This window comes from Podarcis pityusensis (genome assembly GCF_964106645.2).
Source record: "Podarcis pityusensis genome assembly, chromosome: 4".
In the NCBI taxonomy this organism is placed as follows: domain Eukaryota; kingdom Metazoa; phylum Chordata; class Lepidosauria; order Squamata; family Lacertidae; genus Podarcis; species Podarcis pityusensis.
This window is the reverse complement of record NC_138027.1, coordinates 9,652,024-9,670,948: the sequence shown is the minus strand read 5'-3', so window position 1 is coordinate 9,670,948 and position 18,925 is coordinate 9,652,024. Positions and strand designations below refer to the sequence as shown.

Genomic DNA, 18,925 nt, shown 5'->3' with positions numbered 1-18,925 from the left:
GCTACCCCAGCCTGGTTAACCCCCTAAAAATTCTGATACCCCATTTCTAAATACAGTATACTCCCATAGAGACTCCTTATACTGCGTTTAAAACCAAAATCGCATTTAGATAGAAACTGTTTCTCAGGCGGCTAGTCCTAGTCTTTATAACCCTGTACCTTCTTCCAGAAGGCAGAAGCTGAAAGAGATCATTTCCGGGGTGCGCACTATCCTGCGCTATCTCTGCAGCTTTCTTATGGCACCTGGAAGCATAGATTTGATCCAAGGTGGGAAGAGTGCACCCAATTATTCTCTGCCCAGATATAGGCACTGGTGGATGGATGACCCACCCCCCCATCAGTATCCCTGCACCCTTTTACCAGCTACCCGCCACCACAGCAAATTTTTCCTGAACATTTCTCGCTCCTGTACCTGTTCACTGTGAAGTTCTCAAACCCAAATATATCAAGAAGTCCAATGGATCTCCTCACACTTTTGTGTTCGTGGGAAGGAGGTCTGTAAATGGCAGCGTTGATCTTCTCCACAATCCACACGAAAAGCCTTCCGTAGATTCCCTGGAAAGGTTGGAGAAAGGGAAGGGAAGTAAATGCCATTCATTTTATAGCTTGCCACAAAAGCTTTGGCTCTTCAACATGCCTCTTGCTTGCCCAGAGACAGGAACTACTCATAACAATTGGATTCTAGAATTTTACAATGTGCATTTTTTAATTTTATTTTTCAATTTGCAAACCTTTGGCCTCGACTCAAGCAAGGGTAATGTTTGGATCTAGTTTGGCTGAGCTCATGCATACAATTTGGCTGATGTTGCATAACAAAACAGGCCACTGACAGCTAATTAAGCTGGAACACGTTTGACATTTCAGTTATCCAGAATATCTGATTGAAGAACATTCAGAGCATCTTATACTGGGATTTCAGCTATCTAAAGAATGACTGAAGAACTGTAAGAATACTTGTGCTGAGTAGAGGTTTTATTTCCATTCTGATTATTGCATGGTACTCAGGGCCGGATTTAGGTTTGATGAGGCCCTAAGCTACTGAAAGTAATGGGGCCCTTTATACGTCCAGCTGTCCTTTGTCAACAACAAATTGTCACTATTTTTTGTGTTGAGTATATGCTAGATGGTAATTTATGAACCTCATAGGTATCTAAAGCCATTTGTACATAACAAAATATGTATTTTATCAAAGTAATTGTTGAACTGAAATACAATGAAGAAGAAGTATATTACCGTATTTTTTGCTCTATAAGACTCACTTTTTCCCTCCTAAAAAGTAAGGGGAAATGTGTGTGTGTCTTATGGAGCGAATGCAGGCTGCACAGCTATCCCAGAAGCCAGAACAGCAAGAGGGATTGCTGCTTTCACTGCACAGTGATCCCTCTTGCTGTTCTGGCTTCTGAGATTCAGAATATTTTTTTTCTTGTTTTCCTCCTCCAAAAACTAGGTGCGTCTTGTGGTCTGGTGCGTCTTACAGAGTGAAAAATACGGTAATAGTGAAATGCAATTAAGAAGAAGTATATTAATAGTGAAACAATTATTAACCTCTAACTGTACGTAGGTTTTATTTCATTTGTTTCTTATCTTATATTTTGGAAATGTACATCCAGTTTGTTTTTTCCTTTAATTTTTTTGGGGGGCCCCAAGAGAGTGGGGCCCTAAGCTATAGCTTGTTTAGCTTATACGTAAATCTGGCACAGATGGTACTTCACATGCTGAGGAAATACTATTTTGAGATACGTTAGAGGCAACTGGGACAAAGTGGTGTACAAATTGTCGAAATAAACAAATGGAGTAAATATTTCCATTTTATGGTTCTATCTACTTCTGTTACTGCATAGGAGAATTTTTACACCTGGCGTTCAGTTTTAATGACTTTTATATTGTTTCTTCTTGTCAGCTCCCATTTTTATGCAATGAATTTTGTTGACAAGTTTATGGCCTCACGTCCATTAGATTTCATGTAAAAGGTAAAGGACCCCTGGACGGTTAAGTCCAGTCAAAGGCGACTATGGGGCTGCGGCGCTCATCTCTTTCAGGCCGAGGGAGCTGGCATTTGTCCACAGACAACAGGACACCATGGCAACCTTTCAGGCCGAGGGAGCTGGCATTTGTCCACAGACAACGGGACACCATGACGGAAACCTCTACGCCACAGTGGTAACTATTTATCTACTTGCACTGGTTTGCTTTTGAACTGCTAGGTTGGCAGGAGCCAGGATAGAGCAACAGGAGCTCACCCCGTCGCAGGGATTCGAACCGCTGACCTTCTAATCGGCAAGCCCAAGAGGCTCAGTGGTTTAGACCACAGCGCCACCCACGTCCCTTGGATTCCATGTATACAGAAGCTGATGATAGAATTCATTTAGGTTTGTTATCCTTGAATTCTTTAATGTCCCTGCATAATTTCAACCTGCTCCTGGGAAACCCACAAACCTGAGTGTTTTGTAAATCACTTTGATGTATGTGTGTGTGTGTGTGTCCCCCGAATCAAGCGGTGTGAAAATTTTAGAAAATAAATAAGAGAGAGATGGGCGTGACTTTACCTTTACGAAAGCATCCCTGACATCCAGCGCCTGCTCCATGCTGAGAGGGGTGGAGACGGTCTCCCCCCTTGTGATGATAGTCCGGCTAGTGAGACAGTTCATTAGGTCCTGAGGGTCGACCTGCATGCATTGGAAATAAAAACCATTCACTGCCTGATCTGAGCATCTATTGCCTCGCCCCCAACTTCAACAACAAACTGAGGTGGTGAGGACAGGCTGCTCTGTAGCTAAAAGGGAACAACTGAGAAACACGAGGGACACGTCAGCAAGCTCTGGGGGAATCATAAGATCTGCAGAAGTACAGCATCTACATCTGGGGTTTTCTGAGGCCAGTGGTACCTGTCTGGAATTTTGCAAAATGTGTTGAGGGCACCAATCAGAAAGGAGGCGTGTCATGACACAAAATGCCTAAACGCGGTGGTGTCGCATAACACAACATGGCTATTGTGGGGCTATTGCACAATCTTTTTTGGTTTTGTTTTGTTAGAGCGTTTATCAATTTTCCAAAAAAAACCCCATCCAATTAACATATCAGATCATAATCCAATAAAAACAAAAACAAAAACAAGATCAAATTGTCTTCCGAATTGTAATTTTGATTTTACGGCTTTCCACAGTCTGAACCTTGAAGCGTCTCCATATCTCAGCCCTGCCTCTCACGATATTTCCATGTTTCCAGATCTGATTTTATCTCTCCAGACCTCTTCGGGCCATTGCACAATCTAAACTGGTTGCTGTGTGGGCGGGGCCTAACACAACATGGCTGCCATGTTCAAAAGAGAAGGAAAAGAGACAGGACCATAAAATGGCGCATGCATCCAGGGTTTTTTTTTCCAGCAGTTGGCAGTTGCCTGCCTGCATAACCCAACAGGGAGATTGTTATGTACTGAGTTGAATAGGATCCAAAATACAGCAGTCTGATTGGTCCCAGAACAATCGGATTCAGAATGCAGCAGTCTGATTGGTCTGCAGGAGCCACCCAATCATTCTCCAGATAGAAGTGAATCCACAACCTGATTGGCCTACAGGAGACTTCCGGAAATAGCCAGTCACATGCAGCCCATTGTGTAAATAATGTATATAAAGCAGATAATTTGAGGGGACTTTCATTCCTCCTCACCACTATGAGCTGAATAAAGAGCATGAAATCCACTCTCGACTCTGAGTATATTTCAGAGATGTTCAGCTCACCTCTAGTAACGAAGCCGCGGTGATCAGCGATGCAGAGTGTACCACCTCGCAGGCATCCAAGTTGTCGTAGGTCCGAGCTGCGTGGGGGTTAAACCAAGATAAGATGGTTGCAAAAACGGTTGATACAGGAGCGCCCCCTTCTTACGGGTTGCGTCTAACGCAGCGCTCATTTAAAGTCAACTAGCAGAACAATCGTTTCACTGGCCTCGGCCCAGTAGACCTGAAGGAGCGTCTCCACCCCCATCATTTTACCCGGACACTGAGGTCCAGCGCCGAGGGCCTTCTGGCGGTTCCCTCGCTGCGAGAAGCCAAGTTACAGGGAACCAGGCAGAGGGCCTTCTCGGTGGTGGTGCCTTCCCTGTGGAACGTCCTCCCACCAGGTGTCAAAGAGAAGAACGACTACCAGACTTTTAGAAGACATCTGAAGGCAGCCCTGTTTAGGGAAGCTTTTAATGTTTGATGTATTATAGTATTTTAATATTTTTTTGGAAGCCGCCCAGAGTGGCTGGGGAATCCCAGCCAGATGGGCGGGGTATAAATAATAAATTATTATTATTATTATTATTACTGGCAGAACGTTGCGAAAGGGAAAAGGCAAGCGCCTTGCCAAAGATTGCTGTGCAGCAAGTTGCACGGCAAGGATCAGCTGTTTCACAACAAGAATCTGCTGGCACAACTGTTGGATTCCTTTGTTTACCAGTCCTTAAACCCTGCTATTCATTGGTGAAAGGGCTTTCACACTAGTGGGGGAGAAGACATGGGATGAAGCCCTTCGTAGCTGTGTTTTTTGTCTATGTGGGATGTATTGTTCACTGCAGCAGTCAAATTCAACATTTTCTGTTTCCTAGAGTGGACACACAAGGGAATGTTGCTCCAGACTTCCTGCCATACCTGCTCTGGAGCATCCTCCTCCTGTGTGGGACCAGGTAGATGGGCGGGACCCTAGCAGACCCTATAAAAGGGCCAGTCACACAGCCATCTTCCTCTTTTTGCTCTTTTGCTCTCTGCTGACTCTTAGCTAGCAGCCCATGGCTCATCCTTACAGAGGGTGGAAGCCACAAGGTAGAAAGTCTGAGGCCTAGCTCAGACTTCTTTTCTCTACAAATGTACCTGTAACTACAAGATAAAGCCTGATCAATACTGTGAACGGAATGTAAGTAAGCTTTATCAATGATTTTAAACATGACTGTTGCGTCATTATTGTTTTTAAGAGGGAACTAAGGAGGAAATCTGCAAGCCAGACTGGATTGCTCAACTTATGCGATTCTAACGCAGGGGTCAGCAAACTTTTTCAGCAGGGGGCCGGTCCACTGTCCCTCAGACCTTGTTGGGGGAGGGCAGACTATATTTTTTGTGGGGGAAAGAATGAATTCCTATGCCCCACAAATAACCCAGAGATGCATTTTAAATAAAAGCACACATTCTACTCATGTAAAAAAGCGCTGGTTCCCAGACCGTTCATGGGCCGGATTGAGAAGGCGATTCGGCCGCATCCGGCCCCCAGGCCTTAGGTTGCCTACCCATGTGCTAGGGCATGAATGCCATTTTCCCTACCTATGCTCTCCGCGTATATTCACAAATGAACTGGATATTGCAAAATGGCACAAAACCTCAATGATCTTTACTCTAAAGCAGGGTGGATTTGATTTAAATCAAATCGGTTTAAATCACAGTTTAAATCACCATTTAAACCACTTAGTCAGTAAGACTTGATTTAAATCACTAGTCAGTAAGACTTGATTTAAATCATTTTTTTTACAGAAAGACCCATTCTTAATATTTACAACCAGATGAAGGTTTCATTTTTGGAATAATAGATTTTCAGAGTAGTTTTTTACAATTATATCAAAAATTACTGATTTGGTTATACTATTAGAAATACAAAGACAGGTAATTATGAAATCATTTTTATATTTGGACAACTTTTCTGCTGTACTTTATTGGAAGGAGAAAAATAGTAATTTCCTTAATAACAATTTAAACAATGTATTTAACTAAAACATTAACATTATAGCATATGTATCCATATTTGTTAGCTGATGTGATTAAACAATTTTTTTTTAAAAAGACTTAGACTGAGTTTTAGCACACCTGAAAAACTTAAATCCTTATTTCCTGATGAATAGCCTTTGGACTATAATGTAACTTAAATAGAAAACTATCTTTAGGGAGATTTTTTTCTCCAAAAGCATTCTCCAAAAATATTTTTAAAATATTTTAAAATATTTTTTATTTTTTTTAATTATTTAATTTAAATTTAATTAAATTTAATAAATTTAAATTTAATAAAAAATTAAAATATTTTAAAATAAAAAACATCCAATTTAAATAAAAAAATCTGATTTTATAGCTAGCTAGATAGAAAAACCATTGATTTTTATCCACCCTGCTCTAAAGGAACCTTAAATCCAAGTAGCACCAGCCTTGGAGCTTCTCACTGCTTTGGAGACCACATGGCAATATTTGTGTGATGCATTGTGGCGGCTGGTGTGTGTGAAATGATGATTGCCTAGCATGTGAGAGAAGACCCACTAGGTACCCACTGGCACACAGCTAGCCTCTCAAAAGGTTTGGCAACCGGCCAGCTGCAACAATATTAAATTTAACCCTCTCTCCAGGGAAATCCCATTTGCCGCCGTTATCCAACTCTTTGCCGGGGATACTACCTTCATACCGCAAGTTCCCCATATGCAAGATGGCGGCCAGGAGCTTGGAGATCTCCCAGTTCTCCGTGTCGGTGAACATGAGGACTTTCATTGCCGCTCGGATGTTTGAGTACTCTTTGCTGTCGTCTCGACCGTCGCAGGTAATGCAGTTACCCTAATGAGGATGAGATGGTTCAATGAGCCATCAATAAGGAACAGAAGTACTTGCGCCTGGTGGCACACAATTTTGGACACCTGTAACTCGGGCTTAATCGGCTCATTATTATTATTTTGCAAGGACAAAAATAAGTGCATCACATCTTGAAGGCCTGTTATGTACTGAGTTGAATAGGATCCAAAATGCAGCAGTCTGATTGGTCCTAGAACAATAGGATCCAAAATGCAGCAGTCTGATTGGTCCTAGAACAATAGGATTCAGAATGCAGCAGTCTGATTGGTCCTAGAACAATAGGATTCAGAATGCAGCAGTCTGGTCCTAGAACAATAGGATTCAGAATGCAGCAATCTGATTGGTCCTAGAACAATAGGATTCAGAATGCAGCAGTCTGATTGGTCCCAGAACAATAGGATTCAGAATGCAGCAGTCTGAGTGGTCCGCAGGAGCCACCCAATCCAGCTCCAGGTGGAAGGTAATTCGCAACCTGATTGGCCTACAGGAGAATCCTGGAATTAGCCAATCACGTGGGGCCCATTGTGTAAATAATGTATATAAAGCAGACATTTCGGGGGAACTTCCATTCCTCACTACTATGAGCTGAATAAAGAGCATGAAATCCACACTCGACTCCGAGTATATTTCAAGGCCCTTCAAAGAGGCGACAATATGAAAAAGCAAAGCATGACAACTAAAAACAGCAAGCAGGAACCATCAAATAAACAGCAACTCATGACTAAGGGCTACTAGGGGTTTAATGCAGCTGGAATTTCTCCAACAAGTTCTTGCTGCAATAATAGCGCACAAAAAATCGGTGGATTTCTTAGGCCTTACTGATTGTTCAATAAACACACGAGACGTAACCAGCTGTGTTCTTACATAAATAAGTTATACTATTCATAGTATCAAATTATAAATTTCAACGGAAGTAACTCATAAAGTTCAACAAACGAACCAAGCAGAAGACCCAGTGGATCAGATCATTCTTTAGACAGTTCATGCATAAAGTCCATCCGTGTAATGGTGTCTATTCCATCTGTCTGTTCGTAAATAGAATACTTCCATTGAAATTTATAATTTGATACTATGAATAGTATACCTTATTTATCTAAGAACACAGCCAGTTATGTCTCGTGTGTTTATTGAGTATGCTTTACGTGACCATAGGTGTTGGGTTGAAATAAACGACAGACGAATGGCAAGTGTCATATGGGAGTCATCTACCGAGCATGTCTCGGCGAGTCCCTTTTATTGAATATTACAGCATTGCCACATATGTGCTTCTTGCTGATTGGTTAACACAAATACAATGCAAGGGTTGTATATAGGCATTAAACATCAATAGATTAAAGGTTGGGAAAGGGAACACAGAATTGGACAGGCGTGAAACCTCCTTATTAAACTATTACTCGTGATTGATATTGCAGGTCTTAATAAACTATTACTAGTGATTGATATTGCATGACTTGAAAGAGCATAACAATTGCATTCCGTAGATGTGGTCAACAATGCGTTAAGAACAGGTCAGGGTATGATGTTTCATGAACTCAATGTGAACTGAACAAGAACTTCCCATCATCTCCCCCTTCCTTTTTTTGTTTTTTGCGAAATGTTGCTTTGTGATTTCAGGGTGGATGGGACAAAAATACTTCGGGATACGTGGTATGCCAGCGCATGCCCGAAGTAAGTCCGCCCACCGATGTCGCTATGTGATTTCAGGGTGAAATCTTACTGGTTGTTTTCTTACTGGTTGTTCTGCAAGGCTTCCCCGTTGTAAGCATGCTAGTGCTGTCCGGAGGGGTTATAACACCTGTCAGAGTGGAGCCAAAGAACCACTAAAAAACCAAGGAGAGTCTTAAAACAGCAGAAACATATAGAGGACTTATTTTGGAAATGTTTTTTGGGGGGGAGAAAATCTTTGGCAAATGTCACAATGCTGGGTGCGCTTCTGAGCATGCACAGAGTAACCATAGGAAGTTCCCTGCATGTAGAGATCTAGAACAGCATGCAAGGAAGAAGCAATCTAGCCTAGCCTCCCCTCCCTGACATGCTAGGTTTCTAAGTGCAGGTATTTTCTTTTCTTGGTAAGGAGGAGTTTTCCATTGTGTGGGCTCCGGACCGCAGTGTGAAAGCGTGTTCTCCTTCATGGAGAGCACGTGTTGGGGTGGGGGCTGCCAGGACACTCCAAAGTTGTGGGGCAGGCTAATTGACCGTTGGCCACTGATGAGATTGGGCTTCCCTTGTCGTTGGGAAGAAGTTAATGTTGCCATTTGTTGATTGACAGCCAGAAATGCTAAAACTCCTTGCACGGGGCTAGGGCTTCCTCTTTTCGCCAGTGCATCAGATTGCCCGTGTCCCCCCCCTCCCTAGAATTAGGGTTGTTCGCTTTGACCTTGCTATGCCTGTCATGGGGTCATCTGCTCTTGGGGCAAGGGCCTGATAGGAATTTTGTCCATCTGGCTGATTGGCTGGGGCCATTTGGTTTTTGCCTACTGCGTAGCAAATTGTCACAACTTATAAGGTTGCGGTTAGGCATTGGTTTATGGTTTGGTTGGTTGAGGGGCATGGATTGGCTGTGCCTGCCCCTCTAATGCTGCTGCTGCAAGGGATTCCGTTAAAGGAATCAGGGGCAAACTATTGCTTGTCCACCCTGTCAAGGGGGCTTGGGCCATAGCAATGAGCTCCTAGTTGCATTTGGGGTGAGGGCAGGTTCCCTGCTCCGTCGTTACCCCCAAGTGTATTCTCCTTTTCTGACTTTCGCAGGCGTGCGGAATGTCAGACTGTCCCCCATGGTGGGGGCAGCTAGTTGCAACCAATGCCTAAGCAACCACTCACATGTTTGTATTTTAATAAAGTTGTGGCCAAAATTATGCCAAAAACCTTAAACAAAAATATTGGTGTGATGTGTGAGTTATTGGGGTGGCCCTGGAGACCTTGACACGCAAATGGCACAGTCTACGGACAGAGGCTTACCACCTCAGTCTAAACTGGGCCTCAGATACCAGTGAAAACTCATCCCCCTTAATTTTTTAAAAATGGCTTTGCCCTCACCATCGAGAGGTAGTTGTAGTCTCCTGCTTTCCTAAGTCCAAGCAGCTTCTTCTGTTCTGGCGTCATTCCTTTCAGCATGCAGTAAAAGACGTGGTAATTTCTCTCATCCTGGGCCTGAAAGAGAAACAGAGGGAGAAGCAAAGCTCACTAATAATAATAATAATAATAATAATAATAATAATAATAATTCATTTCTACCCTGCCCATCTGGCTGGGTTGCCCAAGCCACTCTGGGCAGCTTCCAAGACATAAAAACGTAATAAAACATCAAACATTAATAGTAACAGTCTGATCCAATATAAAAGTCACAATAACTTTAAAATAAACAACTTCTATCAAACAAAGCAACATTCAACAGTCCTTTAGAATCTTATAGTAAACACTAAAGTCAAACATCAGCAAATAATAATTAAACAGGCCACATCAGCCTTGAGTTCCAAGTCACTTGCGAATTTACACATTATTATATGTGTCAATGCGAATCGAAGTTAAGTTATTGTAGCTGTGGTATAAGGGATTTTATCAAGAGTGGATTGTATTTGGTTTGAACAATAGTCTGGAGGCAGAATTAAAGGGAATCAGACCTTGAAGTACAGCACGTGGGAAGCCACACAAAATTTATAATCGGCTATTCAGGTAGGTAGCCGTGTTGGTCTGATGCAGTCAAAATAAATAAATAAAAATTGTCCAGTAGCCCCTTAAGAGACCAACTAAGTTTGTTCTGGGTATAAGCTTTCATGTGCATCTGCAGAAGGTATATTTCGTGGTACCTGAAGAAGCGTGCATGCACACGAAAGCTTATACCCAGAACAAACTTAGTTGGTCTCTAAGGGGCTACTGGACAATTTTTTATATATAATTGTGTTAAGTTGTGGGTGAACATATCAGACAACACAGCTATTCTTCAAACAGCTCTTGTTTATTCACGGGCCAGAACAGAACTGAACTGAAGGGTTCAGTCAGCCTGCTTATATAGAGCTCCAGTACAACGTAACTGTAACAATTTTCTAAAACTATCCAATCACTGAACGTCACTTTCGATCCCTTATTTGCATAACTATCTACAGTATCCCCCTGCTGGCCCAGGGTGAGAACTTCAGTACATAACAAATTGGCTATGTAATTGTTTTGTATTTGAATTGCTATTGCTATTTGGTGTGAATATAATATGGCACGCATTGAATTTTTGTAATTGAAAAGTAATAAAATTATTTAATCAAGTCAGATTCTATCTACCGTCACAACCCTGCGAGTGGGCCTAGCACCAAACTTTCTTAGTCTCCCAGGTCCTAGTCTGACCCCTCTAACCACGACCCAACACTGGCTTTCCTTAATCCCACCTCCCCTTGATAGTCTTATGTCCTGGCTAAACATATCCAACTCTTTCCTACGTTTCTGAGATGACTACATTCCCAGATGTGATGAGCATAAGGTTGCCTTGCTGGGTGTTATGTAAGATAGTCATCTGGGCTTAGACACCATGCTTTGGGTTCCATCCTGAACCCAATGAAAGCTTCAGAAGGACAAAGGGAGAGTCATACATGTGGAGGACGAACGCCTAAACCTTTGCCACCCAAAACACCTCACCTGTCGGCAAACACGAGACTTCTCCAGCAAGTACTGCTCAATCTTCGCTCCTTCGATAGCACCCCGCTTATTAAAATGGATGTCGATGTATTTACCAAATCGGCTGGAGTTGTCATTGCGAATCGTCTTTGCATTCCCAAAAGCTACGGGAGACAAAAACAAAGGGGGGAAACAGTAGCGTCCCCAACAGTTCTTTTTCATAATCGGTTTTTAGTAGGGTTGTTGCCCAGCTGAATAAACCTTAGTACTGTTGTGAGTTTAGCGGTGCGGATAGGCTGGATGCCTGAGACCTTTCCAATTCCTGCATCCGGAAGGGATTCAATTGTTGAATCAACGAGACAAGGGTCATCATAATCCGCTAAGTATGGGCTGTTAAGGTAACAAAGGAAGTGGCTCCGTGCCAGAGGGGAAATGGGCTCCCTCAACTGTGCGGTAGATAGAAAGACAAAAGTCAGAGGTGGAGGTCTCAGCTAGAAGCTAGAACCAGACAATAGGCTGGGAAGCTGGGAGACAGAGAGAGCCATGCCTGATTTCTGTATGAAGCCAAGGCTGTGGCAATGGGACACGCAAGGCCCCCATGGGGTAACAATGCTGTGAGCCCCTCCATCGTAGGCTCAGGTTGTATATATGTGTCAATAAACCCTATATCCTAACTATAATAATCCTAAATATAATCCTAAATATATCACCTTGCCAACAAAGGTCCGTCTAGTTAAAGCTATGGTTTTCCCAGTAGTGATGTATGGAAGTGAGAGCTGGACCATAAAGAAGGCTGAACGCCGAAGAATGGATGCTTTTGAATTCTGGTGCTGGAGGAGACTCTTGAGAGTCCCATGGACTGCAAGAAGATCAAAACTATCCATTCTGAAGGGAATCAGCCCTGAGTGCTCACTGGAAGGACAGATCCTGAAGCTGAGGCTCCAGTACTTTGGCCACCTCATGAGAAGAGAAGATTCCCTGGAAAAGACCCTGATGTTGGGAAAGATGGAGGGCACAAGGAGAAGGGGACGGCAGAGGACGAGATGGTTGGACAGTGTTCTCGAAGCTACCAGCATGAGTTTGACCAAACTGTGGGACGCAGTGGAAGACAGAAGTGCCTGGTGTGCTCTGGTCCATGGGGTCACGAAGAGTCAGACACAACTAAACGACTAAACAACAACAATAAATATCCTAAATATACCACAGTCTCCAATGCCCCTCATTCTGGAGAAACTGAACCCTGGGCAAGCGCCTGGAACCCCTGGAATCTTGCAGCGCCCAGTGATTGGGGTGTCAACAGCACATTACAAAGAAGCATCCCTCTCCACGTTTATGAACTTGCCTTCTAGGATGGGATTGGCTTCCAGAACTTGCTGTTCGATCCAAGAGTGCTGCCCGCTGATCGCAGCCAGGAACTGCAAAATCAGTTTGGTGCTTTCTGTCTTCCCTGCGCCTGACTCACCGCTGCAACAACAACAAAATTGGGTGTAACCACATGGCCAAATCTCGTCAACACGAAGGACAGTAAAGCTTCTCTGCCCCCAATTTCCTCGCTTCTGTCGTTCTCCATGATCCCAGAGCAGTGCCAGATTTACGTATAAGCTAAACAAGCTATAGCTTAGGGCCCCACTCTCTTGGGGGCCCCCCAAAAAATTAAAGGGAAAAAACCCTGGATGTACATTTCCAAAGTGGGACACGGGTGGCGCTGTGGGTTAAACCACAAAGCCTAGGGCTTGCCAATCAGAAGGTCGGCGGTTCGAATCCCTGCGACGGGGTGAGCTCCCGTTGCTCTGTCCCAGCTCCTGCCAACCTAGCAGTTCGAAAACATGAAGTGCAAGTAGATAAATAGGTACCGCTCTGGCGGGAAGGTAAACGGTGTTTCCGTGCGCTGCTCTGGTTCGCCAGAAGCGGCTTAGTCATACTGGCCACATGACCCGGAAGCTGTACGCTGGCTCCCTCGGCCAATAAAGCGAGATGAGTGCCGCAACCCCAGAGTCAGTCACAACTTGACCTAATGATCAGGGGTCCCTTTACCATTACCTTACATTTCAAAAATATAAGATAAAAAACAAATAAAATAAAACCTACACACAGCAAGAGTGTTTTGTGTTGTGTAGGCTCCTATGATGTGAGTCATGGGCCCCGCCTGCTAGCCTGCTCCCTAAAATATCACTGTTTTGCTCCTTTCTATATATAGTGTGCCTCCATTCTGCATGGACTGCTTGCATGGCAACATGTGCAAATGGCTTTCGATACCTATTAGGTCCATAAATTACCATGTATTCAACACAAAAAGCAACGACAATTTGTTGTTGACAAAGCGCAGCTGGACATATAAAGGGCCCCATTACCTTGAGTAGCTTAGGGCCTCATCAAACCTAAATCCGGCCCTGTCCTAGACCATAGCTGTCAACGTTTCCCTTTTTTAAAGGGTAATTCCCTTATTCTGAATAGGATTCCTCACCAGAAAAGGGAAAAGTTGACAGCTACGTCCCAGACCCAGGGAGATGTGAAAGACAGCTTCTAGGAGCCACGGGGGAATTTAGTATGAGCCTTCAGACTGGACCCCCAAAGGGAATTTTCTCCCGAAACAAGCTCCTTGCTTTTGCCAGAACCAAGAGTCTGTTGCCAAAATCTCCAGTAAGTATCTCTGCTAGCAAATCTGGGAGGAAAGACCTTTGGCCTGGGCGTCAGTCCTGGGTAAAATGGACCAGCAGCTCAAACTCCTGACTTATAAGAAGCCACAGCTCCTTCAAAGCAAAGAGATGGAGCCTTTGACAGCCACGCACCTGTGGAATCCGTCCACCCACCTTATAATGCAACACTGATCTTTGTTGTTCCTCTGCATGTTAAAGTAGCAGTTGTCTGCGATGGCGAAAATGTGCGGGGGCATCTCCCCAATTTTTTTGTTTGTGTAGAGGCGGATCTGTTCCGGTGAGTAGATCGGAAGCAGTTGGTAAGGGTTCACAGCCACCAATATTGAGCCGGTGTAGGTCTGGAAAGAGGAAAGACTTGTTCACACAAGGATAAAAACATAAGAACAGCTGCGTCGGATAGGGGTGGACGAATCGGTCAATTTCAGTTTTTCTCTGCTTCTCGGTTTTCTAGCCGTTAAATGAAATCCCTAGATTTCTGCAGCAGTTTGCATTTTTTTTTATAAAAAAAGCCCTCATGTGCCTGTATATTTATGTATGTGATTTTGCATTAAAACACGCACACTTTTGCAAGCAACTTTCCCTAATAAAATGCATTTTATGTCTTACTGTCGTTGATAATATGCAGTTGTACGCACACTTTCTTCTAATATTCTTAATTTATTCAGTGGTATACTCTAACGAATGTCCACTTTTTCATACACATTATTTGTTTGCCTCCATGTGCCCTAAATTACTGGAAGGAATTACTGGATCTTCACAGAAAACCAAACCTGTTACTATTGTTTATAAATGTTTATTGGGAGCAGGTAAATAGAAGTTGAACGACTTAAATAGTCCGGGGAATTAGAATATGTTCTACAACCTAAGCAATGGAAAATTGCTTTGGAATCCATATGAAATGTTTATTGAGATTTTAAATTGAGATGGATTCAACAGAAAGTTGCTATTTTGAGTGTACTGGACTCCACAACGACTTTGCAGGAAGGCATTTTCTAATCTCTATAGATGCTGGAGGTGAAATTCCTTGTTGAGACACATTATATGAGCACATTAGTGAGGAGCAAAGGCCCCTCCAATTTTCTATGGTTTGCAGAAGGAACGAAACAACAAAATCACATCATTACTCAGTGCCATTGTTTCTGTACATGCAAAAAATGGTGTCATGCACGAGCAGTTAGGCAAAGCTTTTAGTGATGCTCATTTCACCAGAACATGAATATTAAGAAACAAATCACTACAACTCCCAATACCGGTCTTCTCCCTTGTTTAGACACAGTTTGCTGCCAGTTCCTTGTTGTTAGCAAAGCCGCACAGCAAGCCAATGGCGGATGAGGTTTAAACAAATGAGTTTATAAAGCAAATACAGACAGATGGATATCAATGAATGACCAAGCAGGTCACAATGAGATGACAAGGCTTTTTTGTTTGGTGTGTATGAAAATGGGATGGCTCAGCGGTTTGGCTAGTTAGACTTACCCTCCCGCCGCAGTTGGTCTAAAATTTGAAAAAGCAGAGGCAGAGGGGAAAACATGTTGTCTGTTATCAGCAGATCACAAAACTCTTTGTCAAAGTCAAAGACATCCGAGGAAAGGAGGGGGAGGAGGGAAGAGGAAAAGGATGCCCTACGCTGTCCCACGGCTGAGCATGTGATTTTCTAAGAGGCATAAACCACAAACTGAAACATACGGTACAAGAAATCTATGACACTGTTGGGATTGTAACCTGCCCCATCAACCTCACTTGGGGCATGAGTTTGACTGGCATGACCTGCCAGCAGCCAGGATCGGAAGTGGGCAAAGAATCAGGGGACATGGAGATGGCATCTTAGATCAATGCCCCATCCAGTCTTGAGTTTGTTTAAAATCTAAAACAGCTTATCTTGTATTCCTTTCTTTGAATTTGTGTCATTTAGGTTTTTTAAACCTTTTTGTAAAGGCAGCACGAGAATTTTCACAACTGAGTCCTCAACTCTTTATAACTGTGCTTTGCTTCTTTTAAATTGGGCTTTGTCAAAAACTTGCCATTTAGTTTTTCAAACCTTTTTGTAAATTCAGTATTAGAAACTGTACCTTTGAGTCCTCATTCCTTTATTACTGTGCTTTGCTTCACCTAGGTCGAGCTAGGATTATAATACTTCAGAATTTTAGGGAGTTCTACCCCCTTTTTTGAATTTTGGTCATTTAAGGTTTATGATTTTTCTATTTCCTTCTGAGGAAACTGAATAGTTCAGTGAAACAAGGTTTGTAGCCGGCATCCCATTAAGGCTTTGTTCAATTTTAGGTTTTTCTAATTTTTTCCTTAATTTTTTTTTATTTTTGCCATTTAGTTTATTTCCATAAGATAATATTTCTAGTCGATTACTTCTCGTTTCAGGGATTTTCACGGTATTTCATTTGTTTTGTGCAATTTCTCGGTTTCGTGACTGTCTTTTTTATACTGGGAATAGGATTTATGCAGATATTAGACCTGACAGAACCTTTTTTTGCTTGGTAAATTACAAATTTCGGTTGGAAGAGGAAGGCCTTCAGCAGACACCGAAAAAGACAACAGAGCCAGTGCCTGCCTAACATTCATGGGGAGGGGAGTTCCAAAGGACAGATGCCCAGCTCCTATACTGTGCTGAATAGGCTTCATGATAACATGATAAGATGGTCTCCACTGGAATTCTTTGCTTGCAGAGCACAGTGGTCGGTTGGGTAAATAAGGGCCAAGTCAATCTTTTAGGTACCCCGGTCTCTCAGGCTGTGTAAAGGTAAGGTAGGTAGGTAAAACCCTGGATGGTTAAGTCCAGTCAAAGGCGACTATGGGGTTGCAGCGCTCATCTCGCTTTCAGGCCGAGGGAGCCAGCGTTTGTCCACAGACAGCTTTCTGGGTCATGTGGCCAGCAGGACTAAACCGCTTCTGGAGCAACAGGACACCGTGACGGGAACCAGAGCACACGGAAACACCGTTTACCTTCCCACCGGAGCGGTACCTATTTATCTACTTGCACTGGTGTGCTTTCAAACTGCTAGGTTGGCAGGAGCAGGGACAGAGCAACGGGAGCTCACCCCGTCATGCAGATTTGAACCACTGGCCTTCTGATCAGCAAGCCCAAGAGGCTCAGTGGTTTAGACCACAGCACCACCCGTGTCCAGTGATACAGGTCCCCAGGCTGTGTGGGGCTGCGTTCAACAAAAGCAGCCCCTTAAACTTAGCCCAAGAGCTGGTTTGCTGCCATTTCTACGTCTCCAATATTTGATGCTTGGCAGTTGCTGATGCAACAGCGCCCTATAGATTTACCCCTTAATACAACGTCCTTCTGGACAGCTCCACTCCTTTGAAAGACACAACTAGACAGCTGCACCCTCAAATGTGATGCTGACGAGTTGTCCATTGGGACTCATTGCTTAAGAAGGCTGGAGCGTATGGGTTTTGCGGGGTGTGGGAGCGATTCAGTAAGAACCATCAAGGAGCCTAGGGTTGCTAATCTGATGAAAAATTTATTGCTGCTTCAGGGTGAACCTCCTAAGAAGAGACAGATATCCAGGACAGTGTTTCAGGCACTTAATGAAAAGTTAATGCGCTGCGCCGAGGCCGGAGTGCTCAGATGACTGTGGTCACAGCAAGATGTGCCTCCCTCTTCTCCTCCTCCACCCCCCACCCAAATGCAAATTTAAATTCTAAGCAGAGACAGGAGTTAGCAGTGGAAGAGCATGGGGTTGTTTCTCACACATACAAGATAATAGTAATATAATAAGGTAAAGGTAAAGGGGACTCCTGACCATTAGATCCTATCGTGGTCGACTCTGGGGTTGCAGCGCTCATCTAGCTTTATTGGCCAAGGGAGCCGGCGTACATGACTAAGCCGCTTCTGGCAAACCAGAGCAGCACATGGAAACGCCATTTACCTTCCTGCCAGAGCGGTACCTATTTGTCTACTTGCACTTTGATGTGCTTTCGAACTGCTAGGTTGGCAGGAGCAGGGACCGAGCAACGGGAGCTCTCCCCGTCGCGGGGATTCGAACCGCCGACCTTCTGATCGGCAAATCCTAGGCTCTGTGGTTTAACCCACAGCGCCACCCGCGTCCCTAATAATAATTTTTTATTTATATCCCGCCCATTATTATTATCAGGAAATTAAAAGTGAAACTTACCAGGAACAAGCCAGGGTGGACAAGGCAGACTGGATTGCTTAACTTAAATGATTCTAACGAATCCATCAACTTGCTTCCAGCAATGCGCAGTGTGCTCTGCTGCTTGCTCACTAGCGTGAGTGAGGAGGGATAATACTGAATCAATATATCCTCTCCTACTTTCCTCAACATTCCCACACTTTTCAGTGGCAGCCCTCCGTTTGTGTAACCCCAGTGGGTTGCGTCTGTCTCCCCCATCATGCACTTCCAGGAGGGATTTAATAATTTAATAATACTGTCCCCTCTGAAATCATCATCGTAGAGACTGCTTTTAATTGTCTTTAGAATGCTTTTTTTTTTTAAGGGACACGGGTGACGCTGTGGGTAAAACCTCAGTGCCTAGGACTTGCCGATCGTATGGTCGGCGGTTCGAATCCCTGCGGCAGGGTGAGCTCCCGTCGTTCGGTCCCTGCTCCTGCCCACCTAGCAGTTTGAAAGCACCTTCGGGTGCAAGTAGATAAATAGGGACCGCTTTGTAGCGGGAAGGTAAACGGAGTTTCCGTGTGCTGCGCTGGTGCTGGCTCGCCAGAGCAGCTTCGTCATGCTGGCCACGTGACCCGGAAGTGTCTCCGGACAGCGCTGGCCCCCGGCCTCTTAAGTGAGATGGGCGCACAACCCTAGAGTCGGACACGACTGGCCCGTACGGGCAGGGGTACCTTTACCTTTACCTTAGAATGCTTTTTTAGAATGCTTTTTTAATGCTTTTGAATTATGGTGCTGGAGGAGACTCTTGAGAGTCCCATGGACTGCAAGAAGATCAAACCTATCCATCCTTAAGGAAATCAGCCCTGAGTGCTCACTGGAAGGACAGATCCTGAAGCTGAGGCTCCAATACTTTGGCCACCTCATGAGAAGAGAAGACTCCCTGGAAAAGACCCTGATGTTGGGAAAGATGGAGGGCACAAAGAGAAGGGGATGAC

General features: G+C 43.9%; 1 protein-coding gene across 2 annotated transcripts in view; it reads right to left on the bottom strand.

Annotated features, from left to right (window-relative positions):
• The window catches only part of MYO7A (myosin VIIA), a 154,748-nt gene that overhangs the window by 103,455 nt on the left and 32,368 nt on the right, over positions 1 to 18,925 (bottom strand). For both annotated transcript variants that reach the window (XM_081001719.1, XM_081001720.1), the window contains exons 4-12: positions 15,307 to 15,324; positions 13,984 to 14,168; positions 12,516 to 12,637; positions 11,195 to 11,337; positions 9,608 to 9,721; positions 6,403 to 6,556; positions 3,737 to 3,813; positions 2,546 to 2,665; positions 412 to 554 (exon numbers count right to left, since the gene is read on the bottom strand). In XM_081001719.1, the coding sequence (XP_080857845.1) occupies positions 412 to 554; positions 2,546 to 2,665; positions 3,737 to 3,813; positions 6,403 to 6,556; positions 9,608 to 9,721; positions 11,195 to 11,337; positions 12,516 to 12,637; positions 13,984 to 14,168; positions 15,307 to 15,324 (1,076 nt within the window). The remainder of the gene's footprint in view (positions 1 to 411; positions 555 to 2,545; positions 2,666 to 3,736; positions 3,814 to 6,402; positions 6,557 to 9,607; positions 9,722 to 11,194; positions 11,338 to 12,515; positions 12,638 to 13,983; positions 14,169 to 15,306; positions 15,325 to 18,925) is intronic.